Here is a 19,271-nt window from a genome sequence, read left to right as displayed (position 1 = left end):
CCAAACCATAATTATGAAAAAGTACTATATTTGATAGCAAGGTAAATTAGAAGATACTGCACTGCTTTGCAAAGTATGTAGAGGAAGATAGCAAACTAGCACTAAACAATTATACAAAGGTATGCACATATACAACTCAAAAGAAACAATAAGAAACTAGAGGCAGAGTGGGTTTTGTCAACATTTCACTTTATAAATCTCTAGTTTGGACAGAGATGAAGCCCTTGTATCTTCCAGGTAGCAGACACTGATGAAATATTTTAACAGAAACCAAAACTGTGGGGGAAAGGGGAAGCACATGCTTCTAGCTCAGATCACAGCTCTGCTGCAGCAAAGGATGCTGCAGGACTTCTTTACTACCTGATCTTTTCTTTCACAACCAAAGGTTTGTTAGCATTTTCCTAAGGCAAGCCTCAAGTGAGTTACAGTGTAGTTGTCCTTGCTCCTAGATGTTTACTGCCCTTGCTCAAGAATCATACATATATGTGTTTAATCATGAAGTAAGGCTGAATTTTCAAGGGAATATTTGAAGACATACACCTCAAGAAAATACCTTTCAAAATATTGCATGCATGTATATTGAAACCAACTCATTAGTTTCACTCCTGGCACACAGTCTCCAAACTTGGCCTTCATACTTGGAGTGGCTGCTTATACGAAAAGCATTTCGCAGAATTTACCTACAGATGAGTCACTTATGGAGCCCACAGGAGTTAGGCACTGTATGAAAGGCTACTTTTGCAGGCTGAGTGCTACCCAAATGGAGAGGTAAGGCAACAAAGGATTAATGTATCATCCATCGCCAGTGATGTCAGTAGCATTATCTAGCCAGTGCCTTGATACTAACACACTCAAGAAGGAAAAAAGTGCAATGGCCTTGTTTGTAACAGAAGCCTTTCCTCAGCAATAATATGGCAGCTTCTGCTAGGAAAACAGAATACATCAAAAAGAGAATACGTGCTTCCTTGATTAAAGTTGTCTGAATTCCATGCAACAAATAGGCAACAACAGTTCATTTGCTATTATATGAACTGAAAGACCCTAAAACAGCAAAAACGTGTTAAATAAAACAACTTGAGATCTTAAATCATCACCCAGCTAGAATAAAACAAAACAAAAAATTAAGGAAATTTTATGCCACCCCAGCACCACAATTTTCTAACACTACTTGTCACACAAGAATTCCTTAAAAGAAGGCAAAGGAAGGATTTCTGGAAGACAAAGACAGAATAAAATTCAACATGCTCACCACGTAAATCACCTTGTAATAAAGAGACAATTGTGTTAACTGTGTTTTAACATAAGCAATGCTCACACTAGGATTTAAACTAACATCAAGAATAGAGATGTGCGAACAACAAAAGACAAACCATACAGCCACCACCAATATTTATTTTGAGAAAGAAACTCTATTTCAAGGAAAGTGCTACGGTGTAGAAGGATTGTAAGGAAAGGTAGATGGGTTACATTAAAAAAGGAATAGTGGAGGGCAATTTAGGAAACCCACACCAGTCACACAACAAAGAATACCTGAATAAAACGTGGATGTGTTCAGTCCCATCAGTGTGTCTTTCCAACTACTGTACCAAGGAACACTAGCTTTAACTGAGCGATCTGACAGAGAAAACATGGAATTATTAAACTAAGCAGGTAATCTACATATATGTAATCTTCTTTCAGATTTTGGTAGCCTGTCTCATGCTCGTGAGATATACTTGAGATGAGAATTTCAAGACACCTGCTCAAATTCTCTGTGACCTCTCTGAAAATCACACTCTTTTAGACCAAACATGAACAAATGGAAAGCAACTCCATTTGTAACAAATCCACAATGCATTTTGCCCTTTCTCATCCAAATGTCAGTTCTGTTACCCTTAAAGCTCCAAAAACAGCTGGTGCACGTGGTAAATTTATTCAGTAACATTACCTATTTTTAAGCATTTATTGTAGGCAGTAGATATTTCACTGCACCTTCCCCAAAACATACACAGCCCTACAACACAGACAGTCCAATCCTAAACAGAATTACATTCTTCTAAGTCCATTGACATTAATGAGCTTAGAAAAATGTAACTCTGTTTAGGACTGCACTCTTAATGTTTTAGATTTTATGCTGTTATTGAGTAGCAATTTTACTACATCCTAAAACCATTCACTTCAGAAGATACACCGGTAACATTTTCATTTATTTGCTTTTTTCCAAAGAATACTTATGACCATTAATATTCTCTCAGAAGTCTTTTGTTTGTTTTAGTCCAGAAGAAGTTCCCAGACAAAAAAGAGAAACAAATCAGCTAGGAAGAAGTTGTACATTATCACAATGAGTTCCAAGGAAACAACAGCACATTCAAAAAGCTATTAAATCTGTAGTAGGAAGGAAAAATTAACCTCAAAAGTTTACTTCTCCTGGATCTAGTAATTACACAACTATAACAAAAAGACTTAATCAAAATGAACAACGAAAACTGTTCTCAGTATGTTCTTTTCTCCTAAGAAATCAATACTTTAGCATTCTTTTTTTGGTCAGTGGTCGCTACCACCAGTTACTTTTAATGCAATTCTTACATTCAAATCAACTGCACAATCTTGTGTCTGAGATATTTGTGGTGGAAAGTGTCATCAAGCCACAGCTGACTTATGGCAACTCCATGGGGTTTTCAAGGCATGAGACATTCAGAGGTGGTTTGTCCTTGCCTACCTCTGCATCACCACCATGGTATTCTTGAAGGTCTCCCATCCAAACACTAGCTAAGGCTGACACTGCTTAGTTTCTGACATCTGATGAGACTGGGTTAGCCTAGGCTATCAATTTATTACACTGAGGCCCCGGTCACATGGCAAAGTTGCCGCGGGAGAGGCATGGATGGTGAGCGGATTATCCGTGCACGATCACACCCCAACATCTTGGAAGTGGAGTGCACCCGTGGCTTACCGCCGACAATGCGCATTAAAAAACTAGTACCTCCAAGGTACTAGTAAATGTTTGCTATGAGCTGCCTCCAGACGCCCGTGGTGTGATCGCGCTGGCGCACGGCATTCCCCTCTGGTCCCTTGTTTACCCGCCGGCGTGGAGGGAAGGACCCGCGGTGTGCCACCGGCGCGTCTGATCACATAATCGCGGATCAAACTGCACCGGGGCAATTAGCCACGCCTCCCCCCGCGATATCCGGCCTGTGTGACCGGGGCCAGAGTATAGCGGCTAAATTCTTATCTATCTTCAGCCATACAGTTAAATCAATGGCTTGGGGCAAGTCAGTATTGCTCAGTCTAACAAACTAGATAATGTTATGAATACCACTTTAATTCAGAAGGGTAAAATGCAAAAGTGAACTATATTAGTAGCATGTGGTTTTATAGGCTACAGTCCAGAATTCCTTTAAAATAACACACAAAATGTATGTGCTCATCGCCTCTCATTCTACACCCTTCCCCCAACATGTAGCCTTCAGAACAAGTTAAACAGACACAAACCCAGCCAAAGGTAAGAGAAGAAAGAAGCAAGCTTCCCTTGAAATCACTGGAATTTAAAAATGCTTAACCTGACTTGATTAGATGCCATTTTCAATGCCAACTGCAGTTTCAGGGTCAATGGCTTGGGTGGCACAAGAATCAAGGATGTCACAAGGAGGGGATTTAAGAAGCCACAAGAACAAAGCTCAGTGAAAAGCTCTTTCATTTCAACCCATAATGGGTGGGACAATTTCAGTCTAATAGTTTATGACAAACACCAAGCCTGATAACTCCCTTAGAATTATGGGAAAGCTGTAAAACAGATCTTTGAATTTAATGTTTTGTGGAACTGACAGACCAAGTTGCAGAGATGAGCAACTGGTTTAACAGCAAGTGCAACAATTAAAGGATTCTGAAGACTATCAGCAAGGCTGCTAACTTTAATCTGTATATTGAAATTTCCTCTACTGGCATGGATTATAAACACTTTTTACAAATCTGATATTGCAGGTACTCTGTAGTGGTTTTTAAACTGTGGGTCAAGATGCTAAAGAGAGTTGTGACTCCTTAGAAGATAGATCACAAGGAAGTAGGAAAGTACTGAACTGGAAGAAGAGGCTCTGGAAAGCTCAAAGACAAATTTGGGTTTGTGTTTCCATAATGAAATGGCAGTGAAACACAGCCTGTTACTCAATAGTGCTATATATATATTGTAGAAAATCAACAAGAGAATAAATTATAAACTTGTTCATTATTAACTGATGTGAAATTACTTTTACCTTGGAGAGGGGTAAGTAGAGAGTTACTTTGCAAGTTGGTCTTGAACCTTCCGCAAGTTCAGAAGTGGTGCCACTTCAAAAAGTTTGAGAATCACTAACTTAGACCATTTAATTGCCTCCCAGATTTTGAGCTTTTGTCATCATATGACTTTCTACACATTTACGTGCTTAAAATGTTGTCTGCTTTAACCCCTATCTATGGAGGGGGGAAATATGTTGACACTTTCTTGAGAAATACTGCAGGAACAGGAGTTGTAGTTAACATATTCCAGCAAAATCACAGATTGGTACATATACAGTAGAAGGAAGATCCATGTGTGCTCTAAATCTAGATTTTATTGCAGAAAAGAGAGTCCATCATTAAAGGCTGAGCCACAGCAGTTTTCAACTGACTACCACCATCAGTATGTTTCATTCTCTGCTTGAATCAAATACAATTCGCTGTTTCAATGATTCAGGGACTGCACAACTATACCATAAAATACTGGGACAACTGAAAAGGCTATCCATGTCAATCCCATTGAGTTTAACAGAATTTACTTTTAAGTGGACATGTTTAAGATCAGGCAGTAAAAATTTTAATGGGACTATGAAATTTTAGGCATATATAACTAGGAATAGCCATGAGTGTGCCTATCTTTTCTTTGATTTTTAAGTACTAAAACCCACATTATCCAGCAAGCAAAACCTCATGATGTATACCTAAATACAGAGGGTTATTCCATGCTCAAACTAACGCTACTTGCTTAAACTGGTTTCACCTTAGTGATAACGAATAAAGACAGTGTGGTGAATATCAATAAGTTAACAGACATAGCTACTGCACAACAAGATAAACAAATGTAATATGCACAGAATTCATTTCTTCAATATTCACATACAGCACATTTCCATTTACATATAACAAAAACAGCCAGTATAGAGTTATATTTCTACAGATGTTCACAGATGCCCTTAAAATCTAGAGAGCAAAGAATGTAAAAAGATATTTGACAACGAGAGCAAAACTTGCATTTAAGAGGATTTCTGTACATTTTCCTATGGAAATATAGATCTGAAGACTTTTCGCCAATGTCCATCACAGTACCAGAATGAAAGGCAGATGAGCAGACTACTTCTGCTACTTCTCCTCAGCAACAATGAGGCAGTAGAAGAAGAGAAGCAGCAACAGCCCATACAAGGACATGCTCATCCACTTTGAAGAAAATAAGGATTGGGCCCAGGTGGAATCTGATCCCCTTGTCCAGCCTTAGAGATAGGGTGTGAAACAAGCATACAGTAGTAGCAGTTCCTCTCCTTTGCCACATGCTCTCCTTTGCCACAAGCTGACATATAGAGAGTGGACAAGAAGGAGCAGCAGTAGGGGGTAGTGCAAGCCACTGTATCCCCCAGGACACAATACAAATAGTTTTAAAACACCTACAGGCTTTTGGGAGATGAGATAAAGTTCAATACATGCTGCCGTTTTTAACAGCAGCTCTGCCTTTAAAGACATGAGAATGAGAATTGCAATACTGTGAACAAGCAGTGATCTGTTGTGGGAAAAATAGAAAAGTTTTTGTATGTTTATAACATAGTAGAGATTGTTACAGCAAGAGCGGTATGCTAAAAATTTGTTGTATACTTCATTGTTTATCATATACACCAACAACATGCAATATTCAACTTTTAAGAATTTCAAAGGACAAGCTTTGTCACCTACAAGTGAAACTGAATCATGCTTAGCATCCATTTAAAATTAACTTTACTAGCTTTTATACTTTTTCAGTAAGTCTGGCTACATACCACTAATGTTGAGATCATAATCTCCTGCAGTAATCACATTAGCTACTAATCCTTCGGCAGGCTGACTAACAGTCACAACATCACTGAGAAGCTTCCGAATGGCTCCTGGTTGAGGAGGCTGAGTAATAATGTTGTTGACAGCAATTTTCAAGTTTTTGATTATGTGTAGTTGGTTGTTGGGATCCCTCATGTGCACTATAATGAGAACAAAGTTGTGTTAGAATATTCTGAAGCAACTTTTTATCATTTTCAGGTGAAATACCTTACAGTTGATTATATTGTTTAAAAATAGTGAAAAGACCACCACAAATTAAACATTCAGAGTGAGAATTAAATGGTCTCAGTTATAGAAAAATGCTACGTGCTTTGAACCTGGAATGAAACACAGGATATTCAAACACAGAAGAAAATTTCACAGACATAACTTCACTTGCTTGTTCCACCCAAGATATCTCACTGCTAAAGAGTCAATACACTTTGCAAACAGAACAACGGTTTAACTTTTTAATACTGGAAACTGCTGCAGAAAGTCAAAATTGTATGGCACATTTAGTTGTCTGCCATATACACGCTTATCCTTTCTGCAATTCTACTCATGAAAGTTAAAAAGAGGCTATTTTGGTTGTTGCCCAACTAAAATCGAACACAGCATTCTAGAGTCACTTAAACTACAGTCAAACAGAGAATTTGGCCAGGAAACAAGGTTTCCTGGAAGAATCAGAGCCATTTCCAAGATTCTGTAAGCCCCATAAACAACAGACTTACCATTTCCTTAGTGAAAGCACTGGCTGCAACATAGCACACATGAGAACAGAGCAGATATCACAGAAGCCAGGTAGAACTTGTTTTCACCAGCCAAACCACTGCCATGCTAGACCCACCACACTGGCCAAGTGGGCCTCAGTGTACCTCAGCGAGTTTAATCAGGCAGAAGTCTTACTGCATTTCACCTAGCAATATCAACAGGTCCATTATTTTCAGGCCTCCAGCGTACAGATTACACTCCTGAGAAGCAGATACATGTGCCATGGCTGCTGGAAGCTCCAGGAGAGAAGCAGAAGGCCTCTGCTGGATTTGAAATTCCTGGACACATCAGGCATACCTAGTTTAATGGCAGAAAGCTGAGCTTGGAAGACATAGAAGAGTTATGCAAGACTTCTGTAGGAACTACTAAACACTCTCCTCTGTGCATACAGGATTGTAGGCATTATTTCTACATCTGGGAGAACAGCAGAAAGAATTGATCAAGGACTGACCCATACCTGTCTGTTACAAAAATTTCTTGTGAAAAGGGCAAATAAGCTCCTTCAAGGGCATTAACAATGGTGCTTTTAATTTTTTGCAATTTACGTATAACACCATATAACAACAACTTGTCATTTGACACATTGGCCCCTGCCACACGGCAGGGGAAAAGCCTCTAAAAGCGCAGCTTTTAAAAGCCGCGCCAAAGTTGAGACGCCGCGGCGGGATCCCACGGATCCCCTGGCCGCGGCGCCTTTTCTCCCCGGCACGATCAGACGTCGGGGAGAAAACACGGCCCTGACGGGGAGCCTGCCAAACTGCGCATGTCGGAGCATGCGCAGTTCAGCTAGGAGCCGGGGATGCGGCGGCGCAAAAACGCGCCGGCGATCCAACGGCCCGGCTTGCAGCGTGTCGTCCGGATAAACCGCCTCGGGTAGGTGGTTCACTTTTGACGCGCCTCATCAGGGGAAGGGCCGGATCGGAGACAAGAGCGCAACGCCAGCCAGAAGTTGGCGTGGGATTGCACCCGTTTGCTCCGTCTCCAATCCGGCCCACTCCCGGCCCAAAACGCCTCGTATGAACGGGGCCTTAGTTACTTAAAAATCTGGTTAAAAAACATCTGAACCATCCAAACGTTCCATCCCTCGAATTTCCCACTTGCAAACAATTTCAGGTATTGGCTTTACATAGGTAACTGAGGACTGTTTTGCTATTTTCTAGACTCACATTATCTGTATACATTACAAATATTAATATTTCTTCCACAAGTTCCACAGTATTATTCTAAAAGGCATTTTCCTCCCCCTTTCACTACTACCCTGCCTTATTTTCCCTATTAACAGACCTCACCACTGGCCTCTCTCATACTGACCTACATATTATACATCACTTGATCATCCCCTCTCCCTGAAGATTCTTCATTAAATATCTTGCCTTTCTTTTATCATGGAATTCAGCAATGTACAATAATGGGTTTCCAAGTAGCTTCCCCTACACAAACTGACAAGATGCATATTTGCTTAGCTCTCCATCCAATATTCCTTTATCTCTTGTCACAGACTGTTACAGGAACTTGGACTGGATTCCACTGATCCAATCTCCTTACAATGGTACTTTTCTGCTGGTGGAAGAGCCTCTCATGTCAAGGGAAGGCTCTCTGTACTGGAAGAATGTATCACAATTTAAAGAACAAATTTATAGGGTTCAACTCCATGATCTTCTGCATTTGACAGCTTGCATCCAACAAACCATAAGCAATGCAAAGGTCAGAATGGGACTTTTTCTCTTTTGACTGCAGCCCATTGAGCTCCTAGGACTAAATCATTAAATTACATTATACTGTTTAAGCAGTATTTTAATTTATTTTATTAATATTTTGTTTACAGGGTACTAATCATCTTAGTTCTTGCCTACCCTGAGCCCTCATGGATAGAAAAAGTTGTAATGTAATGTAAAACACACACATTCAAGCATTTTTACTGGTGAACCCCAATACAAAATTATTATTAAAAGCCGGTGTGGAGTATTAAAAAAAAAACTATCAGGAGATTTATATTCTCAGAGTGATATGGGAACTGTCTGTGTTCTCTTTTTGATGAAAGTCTGTGTGTGCAGGAATACACATTTACACACTGTGTAGCACATTCACAGTTAAACTACTACTCTAAATAAATTTACTTGGAGCAACTTTAACACACACACAAGTTCTCTGCTGTGAAGTATGTGTTTTTAACATACATATAACTAAGATTCACAGACGTCTAGAAAAAGCCTATATTTTATTGACAATTTATGCCAATAAAGGCAAACTTGAACTATATGTTATGATGACAAGACATCTGTTCAATAAAAGTAATATACATCAGTAAACTAATACTGCAGTCCTAAACAGAATTACACCCTTTTAAGTCTATTAGAATGGTTTAAGACTGTTTAGGATTGCACTGTAAATCTAAACAATCAAATTGCAGTGTTTTGATGCTCTACTGAGGATTGCACTATAAATTTAGAGAACCAAAATACAACATTTTATGACTGCTATGAAGCAAACCACAAATAACATTTGCTTGAAATTTGTAATAGATTACTAATTGGAAAAAGTGGCCTAGACGTGTCTTCCAAGGATGCATCAGCCAGAATCCAGCCATTTATAGTTCCTGCAAATATTACCTATGCAGAAGACATTTCTCTGGGATTACATACATGCTAGCCTAGAGTAAAGGTTTAAGAGAACCACAAAATATTGTAATTCTGCAAAGCAGCTGAAGTCACATGGCAGGCTCATCTGCATATGCCAACAGTCCCTAACTGGCACCATTAAGGTTACCATTTATAGGTGCCATTCATAATATCATTCACATTTCTCATGTTAAAATACTTTAATATGGGCCAAGGCTTGCAGAACATTCTCTCAAAAATTTAAGCTGTGCAAGTGCAGAAGTCAGGAGAGAACAGTGCTTCCACACACTTCACATTCTGAAACTGGGTTGTATTTTCAGCTCAGGGAAACATGGCCTATCAAGCCGATCAGAACAGTGGAGTCCACTGTTGTCAAATGTATCTCCCTTGGTTTATTATGTTGCCGGTAGCTCTATACAGATTAGCGATCAGGGAAATGGGTTTTCTTGAAGCCAATGCTTCAAAGATCATCAGAGAAAATATTTTAAGTGACAAAGTAAGATGCAATACTCCTCCACAGTAAACAAGATCGCATTGCTCACGCGAGCCAGTCACCCGGCTTGCCCAGAAGATAGAACTTGGCAGACAACCTCGATGGGCAGCATCTGCTGGACTTCATCATCAAACCTTCAGCCGAGAGTCAACACGGGCGTCCTCCTCACCCCATCTCCTGCCTCACTGGGGACGAGCAACGTGTGGCCTCCTTCCTTCCTTCCTTCGAGTCCCCACCAACGCCCCACACCCACCGGGGGCGCCTACGGCTTCTGCCCTTTTTTTTCCTAGGGCTTCTGCCCCCCCCCCCCGCCCTTCCTTTCTGCGGTCATGTAAACAACCCAGTTCCGCTCCCGCCGGCTGACACACCGACCTTCGGAGGTGAGGCGGCAGAAGGGCTTCACCAACTCGCAGAAGCCCAGGTTGTTCTTGCGCGTGATCCTCTCCGCCTCCTCGCTACACAGCGCGGCCACCAAAGGAACGAACGAGTCTTGGAGAAACTCCTGCACCGACTGCACTCGCTGGGCCATCGCTCCGGCCGACAGAGCGGCCCGACCCGCCGAGCTCAAGCGAGGGGCCGCCCGCCCGGCCTGGCCCGCTCCTTCCTCCGCCTCCCTCAGTGCTGGAGCCGAGTCCCTCCCGAGGACCGCAGACTCGGACCCTCGGCGCAGCCAACCGCCCGCTCAACGGTCACTCCACCGGCCTCTCAGCGACCGCCCAGACCCACCATGTTGAGCCTGAAGAACCCAGCGAACCGGGTAACCCCGATCCCGGCAGCCTTTGCTGTTAGTCACGTGACACCGATGCAGGGGTTGCCAGGAAGGGATAGATTTCCGGGAATCATAGACAACTAAAAATTGCTAGAGTGGCAGGTCTTTTGCTTGCAGAGTGGACTTCCAGGTTACTTTTTAACTGGGTTTCCTACTCTCCTGGTACGACCTGTAGCTACAACTAATCTGTACATTACAGGGATCAGCTCCCTCGGAGGAGAGCGTAATTTCGAAGGGTGGATTATGTGGAATCGCGTCCCCACTGAACTCCCTCAAATTCCCTCCAGGAATTTCCCCAGCCGGAGTTGGCAATAAAGTTACAAGCCTTCAGGTGTGGTCTGGTGTTCTCGCAAAATTACAGGTGATCTCCAAACTACACAGTTCAGTTCTTCTGGAGGAAATGGCAATTGCGTAGAGCAGACTATGGCATCACAGCCCCGTTGGTCTCCCCATTCCAAACTCCATGTGTCCCAGGCTCTTTAGGATTGCCAGTTCTGGGTTGGGAAATACCTGGAGATTTTTGGGGCAGAGCCTGAGGAAAGTGCGGTTTGGGAGGAAGGACCACATTGGCATATAATGACAGAGTCCACCCACCAAAGCAGCCATTTTCTCCAGGGGAACTGGTCTTTGCCGTCTGGGGATCAGCTGTAATGGTGGGAAATCTGCAGGCAGCGCCTGGAGGCTGGCGACCCCATTCTGCTCCCAGATTGCTAGGAGTATCCCCAGCCGGAATTGGCAACTCCGTTTTTGTTCCCTGCTCAAGGGATAAAAATTGGCAGAGCTCACAGTAAGCAATTGAGAAATTCAGGATTTGTGGCAGCTATACTTGGAAACAGCATATCCTCCCAAACATGCCATTTTCTCCAGGGGAAGCAATAAACCGCACAACATTTTCTTTCAAAGCAGTGGTATATACACATTTTCTATATATGATCACACAGGAGCCAGTCCCAGCTCCCTGAGACATGAACTTACATCAAATATGAGTTAAGCATGTCTACCAAGATGGTACTACTGGGCTCCATGGACAAATGTTCTAGCTCAGCAGAAGGCACTTTCATATCCCAAAGTAAAGCAAAGATATGGGGTGTGTGTGTGTTTTTCCACCGACAGAACATGAAAAATATAATGAATGCTCTGTTAATCGGGGTAGGCTAAAGATCACTTGTTAAACATACCTGATCCCAGTGATTCATCAGCAAAGTCACCTTGTTCAGTACAAGAGGGCACTTTAAACTTCTTGTCAAAAAAAGAACTACAGCTTATTCAAAACTACAGGCTGGGCTGCCTTAGGACCTTCATTGTGGCAAAAGTTTTTGTGGACCTACAGGGTAGGAAGTGTTATTGTTAATTAGCAAGTCTTCACGTTAAAAGTTTCAGTAAATCTATGTCAATAATTATAATACTGCAAGCATCTGATAGGGAGCTGCGGTGGCTCGAGTGGTTAAGACGCTGAACTGCAGGCTGTGGAAGGTCGGTAGTTCAGCAGTTCGAGACCCGGGTGCCGCATGACGGAGTGAGCTCCCGTCTCTAGTTCCAGCTCCTGCCAACCTAGCAGTTCGAAAGCAAGAAATTGCAAGTAGATAAATAGGTTCCACTTCAGTGGGAAGGTAACAGCGTTCCGTGCACCTTGGTGTTTAGTCATGCCGGCCGCATGACCACGGAAATGTCTTCGGACAGCGCTGGCTCTTCGGCTTTGAAACAGAGATGAGCACCGCAACCCTAGCGTCGGATTCGACTGGCTTTTGAGCAAGGGAACCTTTACCTTTACTTAAGCATCTGATATGTATGCATCTGGTCTCTAGTGCCACAACACATTCCTTAAGCGCCACTTAACTCTTCATTTGTTTTTGCTGCAATGTGTAAACCCAGTTGAAACAAATTTAATTTCTAGTAGCAACAAAGAACCCAATCTAAAATGTAAGATGGCTAAAATGGCAGAAAGTTGCTTGTGAAAGAGTCAAGATGCCAGCCTCCAGGCGGGACCTATAGTCCCCTGGAATTACAGCTCATCTCCAGACTACACAGATCAGTTCTCCTAGAGAAAATGGATGCTTTGTAGGGTTGACTCTGGAGGGTTGGCATTGTACCCCACTAAGGTCTCTGTCCTCCCCAGGCTCCATCCCCAAATCTTCCTGAATTTTCCCAATGAATCTGGCCACCCTATGTCCCCCATTCCCCGCCGGTGGCCAGGGGGATCCACCAGCAACCTTATGAAAGAGTGACCCAGAATTGTAGATTGTCATTTGATTGGGGACCATGATTTCTATGCTTTGCACAAGATCTAGCACAGTGCTGTTGCTGGATAAATATTAAATGGCTTTAGTCTGTATACACACAACAGCTTTGACTTCTAGGCAGTGATGAAAAGCTATCATTGCTCCCAGTATATACATTACTTGTTTTGTTTTACTTTGCCATCATTTCTGTCAAAAGTCTCTCAAAAATGAATTTGGTAGAAACTTAAAACTTCTCTCTCTCTCTCTCTCTCTCTCTCTCTCTCTCTCTCTCTCTCTCTCTCACACACACACACACACACACACACACACACACACACACACGGCCTGGCCTGCACTCTACAATTCATTTTAGTACAATATGTGTATAGCAAAAAGTCTTAAAACTGTCACTCTCATGGGGGCTTATTGGATCAAGCTCATGAGGAGAAACAGGTTCCTCCTCCCCACTACCTACCCCATTGTCTGGACGGCATTTTTTAAAATTAGAAATGTTTAGTCTGTGGAACTATTGGTGTATATCTGCATCAGAATTCATGACATGTAGCCTTTTTAAAAGGACAAAAGTACAGCTACCACTCCTTTCCAGTAATGTCTTTTTTCTACATTTTCTTTCAGAGTGAAACTGACTAGAGCAAAAACTCCTTGAATAAACATTTTTATAGTTATCACACTATGGATTCTGGATCAGGGCTTGCACCATAGTATCAAACAAAAATGGAAGCCGCTCGAGAGAAATCATAGCCTATATGGGGCTTTAATGGTGTATGTACAAAGGAAGAGGGAAGCAAGGGAAACAGGAAAATGTAGGTGCATGGGGGAAATAGGAGTGGAGCAGGGAAGGCTATACTCCCTCCAATCCACTTGAGAAATCTTTTGAACCTACAACTGGAGTTTAACACAGTCCAAAAAAATGAAAAAAGATCAAGGGTTCATATAATATTACAATGTCCTCTTCACAGTATGAAAAAAACCCCACTATAAGTGACATTTTGGTCACTTAGTCTCAGATGAAAGAGAAACAAATTAGAGCAACCACTTCTTCAAGAGGAAATAAATAGCACATTACTCATCTGTATATTTTGATTCATTTAAATATAAGTACATATACATACATATACTTAATAGACATCGGAGTATAATTTAAAGAAAACACACTTTGTGAGGAAAACTAAACAAGAATTTGCAGGCCTGTGATCTCCCCGTAAAGCTGCTCCTGGGGGGCAGGGGACCCTCAGAAACAACATAAGAGGCAAATCAGGAGCCTGCAGAAAGAGGGCAGGATTGGTGGAAATTACTCCACTCCTTCTCGTGGGAAATTTAGTCTGAATCCAGTCGTTAGACCTGAAGTTCCAAATTCTCATTATCTGACATAAATTCAGTCCCTCGTATGATGCAGCTGATCAAATCCAGGTTTCTGGCCTTTTGGAATAGTTAATTTTCCTTTAATTTTTAATGATTTATTAGTCACAAGTTTATATGAACCATCTGGGAAACTACTGCTAAGAGGAAGCATAATATTTTAAATAAAAATAACCTAATAATTTGAGCATTTGTCAAACCTTTCTTTCGCTATTCCTTCACTCACCACTGCAATCTCTTTATGCAATTAGCTGGTACGTTCTCATGTTCGGCTGAGATGACAGATTCGTTTAAAGTGTTTTATTATCACTTGGAATTCCTTCTCTATTTCAGTGAATGCACATTATCATATTTCACAGATTATGTTTTTCTTAATTTAAGTTTCACTAGATGCCACCTCATAGGTGTCCTTGTAGTTTGCCCCACCACCCTTCACCATCACATCCTCTGTTCTCCTTTCCAGTGAAATTTAGCAGGGGAAAGTTTGTAAGTTTCCTCATGCCTTGCCTTTTAAAAAGAATTTATTAAGAATTAAAAGAATGTCCTGGACATATCAGTCATTCAGCATGATGTGACATTTCATATAGTAGGCCGACATAAGCACAGTACCAGGGCTCTTCCATTAGCAACATCAGCAATAAATCTGTTGTGTAGTGATAGTCTGAATGGCACTTGTGCGTCTGGGAGCAATATTAGGATACATAGAGAACGATCCTAAGCAGGTCTAAAGTAAAGGTAAAGGTTCCCTTGCTCGAAAGCCAGTCGAGTCCGACTCTAGGGTTGCAGTGCTCATCTCCGTTTCAAAGCCGAAGAGCCAGCGCTGTCCGAGGACGTTTCCGTGGTCATGTGGCCGGCATGACTAAACACCAAGGCGCACAGAACGCTGTTATCTTCCCACCGAAGTGGTCCCTATTTATCTACTTGCAATTTCTTGCTTTCAAACTGCTAGGTTGGCAGGAGCTGGAATTAGAGATGGGAGCTCACTCCATCATGCGGCAACTCAGGTCTCGAACTGCTGAACTATTGACCTTCCACAGCCTGCAGTTCAGCATCTTAACCACTTGAGCCACCGCAGCTCCAATTAAGAAGTAAATCCCTTTTTCTTCAATGGAGCTTCCCAGGAAAGTGTTCATAGTATTGCACTGATTGTATGCAAAAGTTAAACCATATCTGTTGTTGTAATGCACGGGGTTGCCAACCTCCAGGTGGTAGCTGGAGATCTCCCACTATTATGTCTGATCTCCAGGTGACAGAGATCAGTTCATCTAAAGAAAATGGCTGCTTTGGAAGGTGGATTCTCTGGCACTGACGTCCCTTCCCTTCCTAAACTCCACCCAACTCAGGTTCTACCAAAAAAATCTCCAGGTATTTCCCAACCCAGAGCTGGAAACCCTAGCAATTCAGGACATAACTTGCTATGGAGACCCCCATATTTAGTTGTGTCTGTTTCTTTCTTGAGGTTCCCCTGAGGTTAATGTATGACATGCAAAATACAGAGGGGGTTCCAGTAAAATTCCACCCAGCCTGAAGGCACTTCCAAGAATGACAAAAGGGAAGCAACCTGAATAGGTGTACTGGAAAGTAATCAAATCAGTCCCTTCCCCAAGTGATTTCTGAACAGTTGACTACGTTAACACGCCCTTAATGAATGAAAAGATCTAGCTGGCAAGTGTTTCTGTCTTAAACCTATTATTCACACACACACACACACATATCTATCAGTACACTCCCAGTCTTTTGTCTATCCTTCAGATCAGCAAATGACCAGTTCATTCCAGTCACTTAGCCCCCCATTTCAGTCACTTACCCTTTCTTTGTTGTATCACTTTTGCATTGGTAGTTTCCTATCTAGCAGTAAAATCCAAATTAACTACTAGAATTCAAACCTTTTGGCTCCAGCATAACCCCAGCCTTGGAGTACCTTCAATGTCTCACTTTTAGCATTTTCTCTGTATAAATATGGTCCCCCAAACCCCAAAATTTTGCAACAGTTTTTCAGACCATCTGGCTTCTGCCTGTGTGCCTCTTCACAGGAAAACCCCAGAGAGATCTTCATCTATCATTGGTCTATTTTCCGTTTTTCTTCTCTCTCTTTTTATCTCTGCTTTCTCCTTCCATTCCAGAGCCCCTCCCCCCAGCCTAGGACTTCCATGCTCTTCATATACCAGATATCTGGCAAAGGGTACTTTGACTCTCAAAAGCTTATACCCAGATAATCTTGCTGGTCTCTAAAATACTACTGGAGTTGGAACTAGCTGTCCATCTTCAGTCACTGGAAGTGCCATCCTACAGTTAAACTTTTCTAAGTCCATTGACTTCAGTGGACTTAGAAGGGTGTCTCTTTATGCAGGATAGCACTGCACAACAACTCACCTTAGTCGTCACCAGTTAGATATTTTCTTGGGTACTGTTTTACACAGATTGTTCTCCTATTATGCCAAATGTATAGGAGCAGATTAATTTCTCAGTACAAGATTGTGTACAAGTGAGAAGTATAGATCATCATAAACATAAAAGGATCGTCAAAAGACACCTTTGAAACTTCTTCAAGTGGATGGACAAGAACCTGGTAAGATTTGCTTGATAATGCTACAATCTGGATTACATAATTTACTCTTTACTTAGTACATTCATCCACAGTATTTGGGGCTAATGTGTTTTTCTATTGCTGTCGGGTTTGTGTGTTTCATTTGGCATCAGAGAAAAATGCAATGCAGTATTGGTTGTTGTGTTTTAAGTGGGATGGCTTCCATTTTTTTTCTTCTCGTTCCCAGCATGCGGGGGGGGGGCTGATGCTACCCACACCAGTAACTGTCCAACACCCCTGGGTGTCATGGCGTGGCTAATCTGTTTCTTAGCACTGCTTGCTTCTTGTGTCTTGAGGATAAAATCTGAAGGGTCTTGAATGGAACAGGGAAAAAAGTGAGAGCTTCAAGTGACTCCTTAGCAGAGAAGCACTGAGCTTATCCTGGCAAGGCACATTGTAGCCTTTTGTGAGCCCTCAGCAACTGCAACACATACTTTATTCTGTCTCTAGGCTTCACAGCCTCCTCCTGAGGTTGTACAGGAAACAAACTGTCCCCTTTCTTTAGAAACTGCAACCAAACAGCATCTGTTTTCAAAGCAGAACCTCCCCCCCCCCCCCCCAAAGGGGGCCGCTTTCCTATTGTCCCTTGCCTAGGGTTCCCACCTGCCTGGAGAAAAAAATGTCCCATCCCTTTAATAGAAGCTTCTTGGGGTGTTATTCATCAGGTGACATTATTTATTTCCATACAGTTAAAAGCTTCTGGGCCAAACTAGACATGACATTTGGCATGTGTTTGGGCTGTGTGTCCCTCAACCCAACCCATGTGGGGTGAGTGACAGCCAAACATTACTGTCTTTAAACAGCAGAAAAGAGCAAGAGTCCAGTAGCACCAGATATCTGAAGAAGTGAGCAGTGACTCACAAAAGTTCATACCCTGCCACATATTTTGTTAGTCTTTAAGATGCTACTGGGCTCTTGCTGTTTTCTGCTACAGACAGGCTAACATGGCTACCCATCTTGATCTGTCTTTAAACAATGTTTGCAAGGGCACCAGAGCCCAATTCAGATCAGAACTGAGGCACTGGGAGAGAGGAGGCTTCAGCATGCCCTCCTGCACCATTTGCCCAAGCTGAAACACCCTAAGGATGTGCTGTTTGCAGCATGATGGTGCTGCATGAGGCAAAGAGCACCTCTGGGAGCATTTTGGCATGGGTAAACAGTGTGGAAAAGGCGGCTGAAATCCCCCTCAGTGCCACAGCCTTGCGGCCCTGGCACACTAGCAAACTTTTGTTTAAAGATGGTAACATACGACTGTAATCCCGTATGATTTGGGTTGGATGCCAGCCTCCAGGTGGGACCTGGGGATCCCCTGGAATTACACCTCATCTCCATAGTACAGAGATCAGTTCCCCTGGAGAAAATGGATGCTTTGGAGGGTGGACTCTATGGCACTATACCCCACTGAAGTCCCTGTCCTCCCCAGGCTCCATTCCCAAATTTCCAGGAGTTTCCCAACCTGGATCTGGCAACCCTACCCCCCCCATCCCCTGCCAGCAGTTGGGGGGGACGTGGCAACCCGAGCTGGAAGACCTCAAACATTCATGCCAGATGTCATGTCTAGTTCAGATGGGATTGCCAGCCCTTGCCTGGCAACTGTCAGGTCCGGAGGATCAAGGGGTGAAGACAATGAAGAGTTCTGGAGAACTTGAAAGCTTTCATATTGTGTTGGGTTATTTCAGTAGGTCTTAATAAAAAAAAGAATTACATTGCCTTTGCTTTTTAATTTTGCTGCAGGTAAAACACAGACACCTACTTTTAAACAAGAGCAAAGTGACTCTTTGAAGTGTGTGACAATCTCAAACTTAAATCAGTCATAGAGGCCATGTGGTGCTTTGCACTACACTTAATGTTCCATTTATACTTTCTATAAGGCAAAATACCTGCTCCAACAGCAGTTCTTTGGACTATTCGGTACTAGATAATATACATTTCACTGTCCTTTTTAAAAGAGCAGAATACTTGTGGAAAGGCATTACATTCATCCCAATAAATCTAATTGTATGTGGAGTTAAACGTGGACCTCCTTTTGTGGTGGAAGAGCTGCAATCCTGAACACATTACTCAAATTCTACTTTCAAAGGGCTTCTGGCCAAACAATGACTGCAGTCAAGCTGATGGATGCATATAGCCCCATCTTTATCAAGATGCACTTGGCCAGTTCAATTGAGTCCTTATGACCACCTGGATGGAATGTGCATCCTAGGGTTGCCAACCTCCAGCTAGTGACTGGTAATCTCCTAGGGTTGCCAGGTCCCTCCTGGCAGCCAGCAGGGGATGTGGAGTAGGTTTGCCAGGAGTAGGGAGTCTCATCTGATGATTCAGCGACATGCCCACGTGACTTCCAGGCTGGAAGTTCCAGCATGACCCAGAAGTGATGTAGGCATAT

At 42.5% G+C, this 19,271-nt stretch overlaps 1 protein-coding gene across 1 annotated transcript in view; it reads right to left on the bottom strand.

The window, feature by feature from the left end:
* The window catches only part of TRAPPC8 (trafficking protein particle complex 8), an 82,291-nt gene extending 71,622 nt beyond the window's left edge, over window positions 1–10,669 (bottom strand). The window contains exons 1-3 of the mRNA XM_015414568.1: window positions 10,303–10,669; window positions 6,015–6,209; window positions 1,531–1,614 (exon numbers count right to left, since the gene is read on the bottom strand). Coding sequence (XP_015270054.1) covers window positions 1,531–1,614; window positions 6,015–6,209; window positions 10,303–10,459 — 436 coding nt within the window. The 5' untranslated portion in view covers window positions 10,460–10,669. The remainder of the gene's footprint in view (window positions 1–1,530; window positions 1,615–6,014; window positions 6,210–10,302) is intronic.
* Window positions 10,670–19,271: the final 8,602 nt, after the last annotated feature.

The sequence above is a fragment of the Gekko japonicus genome, unplaced genomic scaffold (assembly GCF_001447785.1).
Source record: "Gekko japonicus isolate JY-2015 unplaced genomic scaffold, Gekko_japonicus_V1.1 scaffold559, whole genome shotgun sequence".
NCBI classification, from domain to species: domain Eukaryota; kingdom Metazoa; phylum Chordata; class Lepidosauria; order Squamata; family Gekkonidae; genus Gekko; species Gekko japonicus.
The sequence above is the reverse complement of the archived record's forward strand: the minus strand, read 5'-3'. Positions and strand labels throughout refer to the sequence as shown.